Source organism: Coccinella septempunctata, chromosome 3, assembly GCF_907165205.1.
Source record: "Coccinella septempunctata chromosome 3, icCocSept1.1, whole genome shotgun sequence".
In the NCBI taxonomy this organism is placed as follows: Eukaryota; Metazoa; Arthropoda; class Insecta; order Coleoptera; family Coccinellidae; genus Coccinella; species Coccinella septempunctata.
The window spans coordinates 31,975,681-31,983,387 of record NC_058191.1 but is presented as its reverse complement, the minus strand read 5'-3'; the positions used below and the strand labels follow the sequence as shown (position 1 = coordinate 31,983,387).

Here is a 7,707-nt window from a genome sequence, read left to right as displayed (position 1 = left end):
TATTTGTGTTATCGTTTTGAGTATTCGATATATATATACCTACCTACCTGCTCACTTCTGATACTTATTGAAGCTGCCTCGTTGCTCTATAGTGGGAAGTTTAAATTTCCGGATAATACAAAGTTACTTCAATGTACAATGAATTAATTAGAAAGTCGACTTTTACAATACACCCTTTTGTTTCTTTATTTGCAAAAATTTGCGCCGGAAACCTAAGTCAGCTATGCAACGACCATCCCTATCACACTCATCAAAGATTATAATCTTTGCACACTTATGTTCCTTATTCCTGTAGTTTTAAACCCAAAGCATGTCTCATTGATATCCATGGATATCCTATTTTTCTGATCGAAGAATGTATGTCTTATATTCGAATTTTGACAAACAGTCAATGTAAATTTCCTTTATGATAGTTTCTCTTATTTCAATACGATATTGTATATTTTGAATGGCTACAGCATTCGCTCGTCCGAAATTGAGCATCAACAGAACAGTAAGCATATTACCATTTAAATCTAAATTGCCAGATTAGAGAGAATTTTTCAGGGAGGTGTATTTTCGCCCACACGTTCTGTCCAACCAAAATCACTCCCAGAAAAGAATAAGGGTGTCGACATATATAAATCGAACAAATTCAGATTAGATCACAGCCTCCTGGAGCCAGATTCGCAATTCACTTACCTACAATTTCTCGAAAACAATCCTCTGAAGTTGTCTATTCAAAAACTCAATGGAAAGATGGAATACAAGTCGCAAAAAAGGTTAGATCTCGACAAAATCGAAGAAACGTATTGGTCTCAGTGGAAGCCAAACAAGAATGGCATATTTATGGATACTGCTAAGATTGAAAACAAGAATAAACCGATTGTTAAGCCTCAAAAAAGCACCCGAGGTGAAGGGGATAGGAATTATAATTTGAAAAATGAGCAAATAGAAGTGAGAAATGAAACAGGTCCTTTGGAGTTCAAGCAATCTAAGCCGCTATCGAAAATAGACGAATTAACAGAGGATGATCGAGACCCTGATACATCATCCAGCACGACCAACGTAGAAGAACCTAAAGATTTTAAATTCTTGAGGCACACCGATTCCTTCATATTAAACAGTAAAAAGCAGTCAGAAGAAAAGCCCCATTTTCAGCAACCACGATGTATACGTTTGTATAAAAAAAATTCTTCTGGTAGTTATATCAAGGGTGGCTCTTATCCGTTAAAACCCTGCCTGAAGAAAGAATCTACTTTTAAGGGTTACAACAGACGACCTCTCAGTGGAACACCTTATAGCGCGAGCATTTTCAAATCAGTCAAAAATAAAATAAAACCTAAATGAAGAATTAACATATTGCCAATGTTTTTCCACAAAAATTATTCAAATAAAGTATTGTTCCATAACAGGTTTTTCCATTTTTCCCTGTGAAAATATCCAAATAATAATAATTATTGTTGGTTTATACCTAAATAGGGCATTGTTATTCTAATACAATAAATGTTTTCATTTTGCACGGTGATCACATAGTGATTGATAGTAAATCCTTGTCTCTGAGAAAGGCCAAATTTTTTTTTGCATTTGGAAAACTGTTTTATCAGAATTAAATCTATTCGTGTACTTATTCAGGTCCCAACGACTCTTTATGATTAGTCACACAATAGATTTTCAGTTTTCGATTAGAATTTTACTTCATTTCCCAATAAGTCTCCAACCTCCACCCTTTAAGTTCTTAAGAAAGAAATAATAATAAGGGTCGGGTGGTAACTTAGATCTCACCAACGGATATATGAACAGAAAAGGACGTAATTTAGTTATTATTGTCATTTGAGCTGAAATGTGGATATTTATCGACTGTTCTGCCTTTTACAAATCCATAACTGAATTTTTCATCAATCATATCTCACTAAAAATGTAAAAATATTGAAAATATTGAAACAGATATTTCTGAAAAGTTGCATTTATTGGCGGATAGAATTTACTTCGACTCATGAATTACAGGATTCTCCATAGTCTCTTCGTTCTTCAATTCTACCGCATTTGTCATAATCTGCAGGATTGTGTATCTTGACTTTCAGTGGATTCCGCTGGTCTTCAACAGTTTTCGTCTTGGTCAGAATGCAAGGTCTATTGCAGGGTAGTTTTGCAGGTGGCAGAGGAACGCCGTGAACATATTTTTCGCCCAAATGTATGTAAGCTCTCAAAACTGGATAGGAATTTTTCAAACGATAGAGCTCACTTCCCACCATGTCTGGCATATGGGTGTCGTAGACACCGTGTCTTCCTGAACAAAAAAGGTAAATTATATTCATTTGCCTCCAAATCTGATAAAATGTATATCTGAATGGCGTGAATAACAAATTACCTATTGGTCAAATATCTTTATGGAAGATATATAATAAGTTTAATTGGGAGTTCCAATTAGTTCTGTCTGTTTTGAAAAAAATGGCTTTGACTGATATCATTGCCTCCTAATGGAAGCTAATTTTGGTGGTTTCAGAGAGGTTAGACCTCAGTCCATAATATTCGAATTTCATACAAAAACCTTGTTTTGTACTGTGTTGAATATGTAAGATTGTGTGTTAGCTAAACAATATTTGCTGTTTAATTTTCAGCTTCAATGGGGAATTCTCCTCAATTTGGGTTATATCAAAGCATATGCAAGTTCAATCTGAATAATTATGAGTTTCATTCATGAATTTTTCAAATGCACCGAGGAAACCATTCAAAATCATTCTTCAAATACATATTAGGTTTCAAAATTTAAATCGTTTCGTTTCTAGTTTACGATTAGGCAACTGCGCCTACTAAAAAATAAAAAGAACAATGGCTTGTTTATAAAATAAAAGCTGTTGATTTACAACTATCATAAGTCGCGTACTCACTGGCGAGCCGCCAGCAACCGGCCATAAAAATCCCATAAAATTTTACGAGCCTCCTCGTTCGTCGCAGATTTCATAGACAGCACAGATTACAGAGTAGAATAGATCTGACACTCACGTTCTACGATGCAAAATACAGTTTATCCCGCCCTCAGCGCCCCCATGCGGCTGCCACCCAACTAACCGGGAGAAATGTCGGTATAACTGGAAACTGCAATCGCATGGCGCGAAATTTAAATTAGCCCATTCACTGGTATTTTAGACGTCGATAGTATAATATGGATTATTAGGGCGAATTTTAAGGAGAAATAAAACTTGTCATGAAAAATATACATATATTGATATACCCAGCACAGGAAAAAAAAATATGGAAATACATAAGCTATAATTATGGCAATGAATATATGAGCAGAGGTAAAATGTCAATAGGGTCACATATCTTCGTAAGACAATAATTATTATAAACAGTAATAATATTAATAAAGAATGATCACGCCTAAACAGGGAGGCAATGAATAAAATAATGAGGATAAATTCAGATGCATACCACCCGACGATATGAATATCGACAAGCTGGCTAGCTCAATTCAGATCGTAACACTTGTCGATATTCATATCGTCGGGTGGTATGCATCTGAATTTATCCTCATCAGTAATAATATTGTTCATAGGAAATGAGGTCGAAATTATTATATGTTCAGAAATCTTCAACATTATCCAAAAAGGACACAATGTTTGTTGGGAGTCGGCAATAGAAATCAAAAACAGCATGCCAAAGCTTAGAATGCATGAATAATTCGGAAAAGAAAAAATTAGTTGCCCAAAGACCTATGTGGATTTCATATTTTCCTGCAGGAAAGATTTCAAAGTCTCTAAACAACGACTCCCTGTTTTATCTTCCTCACAGTTAGATCACCAGGAATGCACCGACATGAAATTATTAATAACTAAAGTTTTGAATGATGAAATAAAGTGTTCAACATTTGGGTTAGTATTCCTTACTCCATGTGCTCTAATGTACCCAAAAAAGTTTACTGAACAATCTTGATTGAAAGCCCCAGTGAGAATATATTTAAAGTGATAATCATTGAGCAGTTTTTGAGTAAGGTAAAGGAATGCGTTCAATGTTGTCACTATATTCTTCAAAGTGGGCACCACAATGGATCTTTTCTTTCGAGGGCAATAAAATGAAATACTGTTGAAAATTTGTATCGCCTGCTCCCAAACAACATTGTGTTCTGTTTGAATACTAACCGTTTTCTTTAAGAGTTTCGCAGTGGATGTCCAAGCTCTGGATACATTCAATGAATCAAATAACTCATCCAAGAATAGTTATAACGTCAGCAGTGTCGATAGCCTCTCTGTGAAGCTGAAGCGGATGCTTGATTTCTAAAAAGGAAAATAGTAAATTTTGGTATTATTATGTTTCAAAAAATACTTACCCCATTGAGAAATGAGCTTCATCATTGACCCCACGGAGTGGCTTAATAACTGACTACACAGTTTGACTTTCATTTCCATTAACACAATTTTTAAAGGGTTTGGTTGGATTGGTTTAAGTATAAACGATTAATGTTATAATTACGTGGTTCTTTGAATCAAATATTTCTTACAAGAAAATTGATTTCCTGATAAAACTGTCGAGTTCAATAAATGGGTATTTTTAATTTACTCTCGTATAAGATCTCGTTTGTAAACAAGAATTTGCATTAAAGCATATTGACATTGACACTGTTGGCGTTCACAAATCCAATATGTCAGAATACAGTAATCTGTGGAGAATATGATATATATTTTCGTATGCAGTGCCACATAGCGATTGATTGCAGAACTAAAAACCGTATTTGGGGTGGGGGTAAGGAAGTGTCAAGCCCCTGATAGACAGCCATCTTTGTCTATCTCATCAAGATAGTGTATATGAGGGGTTCAGAGCTGAAGTGAACCAAGTCCATTCAGCCTATTTTTGAGATGAATGGCTTACAAGTTGTTTATCACCCATTAATTCAAAAGTGACTTCTTTAGATTTTAAAAGGTTAGAATGTAAGCATATGCTTACATAAGAATAATAATAAATAAAGAAGTCATTTTTGAATTAATTGGTGATAGACGACTTCTAAGCCATTCATATCAAATTTAGGCTAAATGGACTTCGTTCACTTCAGCTCTGAACCCCTCATATGTTGTCCTTTATTATGAACGCATATTTCAATCGATGTTGCCAACTTGTGCAATAGAAACGAAACGCTTCAAATTTAAAGTACCCATTTTTATTTTTCATTTTTAAGTAGGTACTTAAAATAAATTTTTTGGGAAACCTTTGAAATGGTTATTTCAAAATGTGACGTTTCAAAAATATTTCATAAGAAATACATCAGTCTCTTCAGGAGGAGTATTCCACATGGGAAAAAAGTGCGGCGAATGCTTTTGGAAGTTCACCGAGAAAATTCCCCTCTGGACATGCAGGCAGAAAACTCGAGACATCAGGATAAAGATGAAGATCCGAGTCAAACGCAAGGGGCGCTTGTAGAATAATCATGTGAACTGACACAGCAAGCTGTATCCAGACAAATCGTAAAATTGAAATTCAAGTTCTAGATATTTGAGTGCTTCATGAATTGAACGGTGAGAGGTTGAAAGGCAAAGAAATATTCAGAAAATTTCAAGTGGAACATTTTACCTCACCTGTTTTCTCCAGAAATCGATTACTGGTCGCAACAACAAATGCAGCACGATTTGGTAACTCAAAAGACGAGGCATTTTTTCTAGAAGAAAATTACCTGGGAGGTGGAACGAAGTAGTATAGTCAGCCATGGGTAAAATAACCCAATACAATAATAAATGCATTTTGTGAACAGTTTCTGTACAAAGAATTAGGCCTTCACCACACAGGAAATATCTATAGCACTATAAAGTTACCGATTCCAGAGTATTGATTAATTATATATTCACAGTATTATCTCACCAAATTTCACTATAGAAGTCATGTAAGGCAGAAATTTCTTTAGATGGCCCTCTTGTTTAACGAACGCGCAGTCATAAGTGTCTTCATCACCCCTTAGTCCCTTCAAAATCTTATTTATCAGGCGATATGCAGCAACAGCGGGGGCAAATGCTGCAGAGCTCGCTTCCTCATGTATCGTGATACCCAGTACTCGTTCTTCTCCATAAGCCATACCTTCTTGAATGGCATTAAGAATTCGCTGAAAACTCATCATTTCAGAACGTTTTATACAGAACTATAGTTGAATTGAACATTATAGTTCTACTTTTATTCAATATGCTGGAAAATAACTACCGGATCGGTCAATTTTTTTCCTGGATTTGAACCAGACATGACGGCAATAGCAGTTTCTGGAGACGCACCACCAACAATGGGGCATGTCACATGGAAAGCGTCCACGTTCATGAACTTCGCAATCCAATGATTCGCCCTCATGGAATAATAGTTTGCAGCTCCGATGATCTTCACTTCTGGTACTTTCACCCCTGCCCTACGATACTCCTAGAAGCAGTTTTGGCAAGTCATTAAGAGCTAGGAATAGCGCTTATCGGTATAGGATCATGGATAGCTTCTAAAAAAACAGCAGATGTGTCATTTCAAAAGAGGAAACATACAGAAATATCCCAAGCGAATCATTATTTTGCATGGGTCCTAAAACATGCTGGCATGTGTTCAAAAAAATTGTAATAAGAATTGAGATCCTCTTCCACCACTACGCTTTTGAGTTTCAAAGTGTACAGCAGGGTAGGCAGAATTCGATGGGATTGAATATGGCAGCTCCGTAACCGTAAAAGTTAGTTTTCGAGTTCGGAGTAAAAAAATGCTCGACTATATGCGACTATATTGGAAAAATAATTTTTCCAATACCTACTCCTCAAAGATTGTTCATTGCTGTAAAATATCGTTTTGAAGGTTCATGCAAAATTTGAATGTTAGCTGGCGAATAGGTATCTGAGATAATAAAATTATTCTTGATAATTTTGTTTATATAATTGTATATCTATTTGGAGTTCATGGCGCTTTTGAGTTTCCTTCTGGTGGACACGATAAAAGGAAGATTCATCACACGCGGGTGTACTTGAAGACCTATAGATATATACTTGAAACATGAAGCTAGGGTTATGCACCGCTAAAGCTACCAGCCTTTGTTCATTGGAAGCATGTGATCGTGATGATAACGACAGTCTGGAATACTCAAATTACCTGATAAACCATAGGAACCAAAGATTCAACAGGTGGTCGAGCAATACAAAAAACTGCATTCCTATTGAACTCGGTCAAGTAAATGGCGGTTCTCCTTACGTCTTCGGCGTTCCTTTCAAATAGATCTTCATAGCTTTCGAACGGATTTGCCGAATGACCTCCACAGTTTATGACCAAATTCGTATCCTAAATATTCATATTTAGTGTTGAAACTTTGATGATCTGGGGTCTGGACAAACACTTACTGTTAAAGCTTCTGTGAGATTTTCTTCGCCAGTGTAAGCAAGTATTCTAGTGGATGTATCAATGTCACTGAGGTCCATACCAATCCCAATGGTATCTTTGTCATCAAAAAGCCTTAATTCCTCTACAAGCGAGTTCTGTTTCAACATAAGAGCCAAAGCTTGGCCCATATTAGTTGATGCGTCCATGAGTGTTACGGTGAACTTATATGGTGCCGTTGGAGGACACACAGGCGATGGTGAGGTATATTTGAAGTAATGTCTGCAGCATGGTTTCAAGATTTTGGTTATTACTGGAATTTTTGATAGGTTCATTGTTTTTGTAGTAATGATCTGAATGACTCACATTTTGAGTTGTCAGAATGACATGATATACGCGGAATCTGTTGAATGA

At 36.0% G+C, this 7,707-nt stretch overlaps 2 protein-coding genes across 3 annotated transcripts; one reads left to right on the top strand and one right to left on the bottom strand.

The window, feature by feature from the left end:
- The first annotated feature begins 345 nt into the window (after positions 1-345).
- On the top strand, positions 346-1,391 carry LOC123309667. The gene is made up of 2 exons (XM_044892879.1): positions 346-493; positions 547-1,391. The coding sequence occupies exons 1-2, from the start codon at positions 449-451 to the stop codon at positions 1,327-1,329; spliced, it is 828 nt and encodes a 275-aa protein (XP_044748814.1). The 5' UTR covers positions 346-448; the 3' UTR covers positions 1,330-1,391.
- Positions 1,392-1,933: 542 nt separating this feature from the next.
- Positions 1,934-7,698, bottom strand: LOC123309688 (malate dehydrogenase, mitochondrial-like). Of its 2 annotated transcripts, XM_044892911.1 has the most exons (5): positions 7,317-7,696; positions 7,072-7,257; positions 6,163-6,369; positions 5,830-6,067; positions 1,934-2,269 (listed from the first exon to the last, which is right to left on the bottom strand). In XM_044892911.1, the coding sequence occupies exons 1-5, from the start codon at positions 7,626-7,628 to the stop codon at positions 1,974-1,976; spliced, it is 1,239 nt and encodes a 412-aa protein (XP_044748846.1). In that variant the 5' UTR covers positions 7,629-7,696; the 3' UTR covers positions 1,934-1,973. The 2 variants fall into 2 exon arrangements, with proteins under 2 accessions (XP_044748846.1, XP_044748847.1); XM_044892912.1 differs by lacking the exon at positions 7,072-7,257 and having other exon boundaries at positions 7,317-7,698.
- Positions 7,699-7,707: the final 9 nt, after the last annotated feature.

Bases quoted from the DNA above. Each gene is read 5' to 3' on its own strand.
- LOC123309667 (XM_044892879.1), top strand. From the start codon at position 449: ATGGCTACAGCATTCGCTCGTCCGAAATTGAGCATCAACAGAACA. The intron at 494-546 runs GTAAGCATATTA...AGAATTTTTCAG, and splicing joins AATTGAGCATCAACAGAACA to GGAGGTGTATTTTCGCCCAC.
- LOC123309688 (XM_044892911.1), bottom strand. From the start codon at position 7,628: ATGAACCTATCAAAAATTCCAGTAATAACCAAAATCTTGAAACCATGC. The intron at 7,258-7,316 runs GTAAGTGTTTGT...ATGAATATTTAG, and splicing joins ATCTCACAGAAGCTTTAACA to GATACGAATTTGGTCATAAA. The intron at 2,270-5,829 runs GTGAGATAATAC...TTTTTTGTTCAG, and splicing joins GACTTCTATAGTGAAATTTG to GAAGACACGGTGTCTACGAC.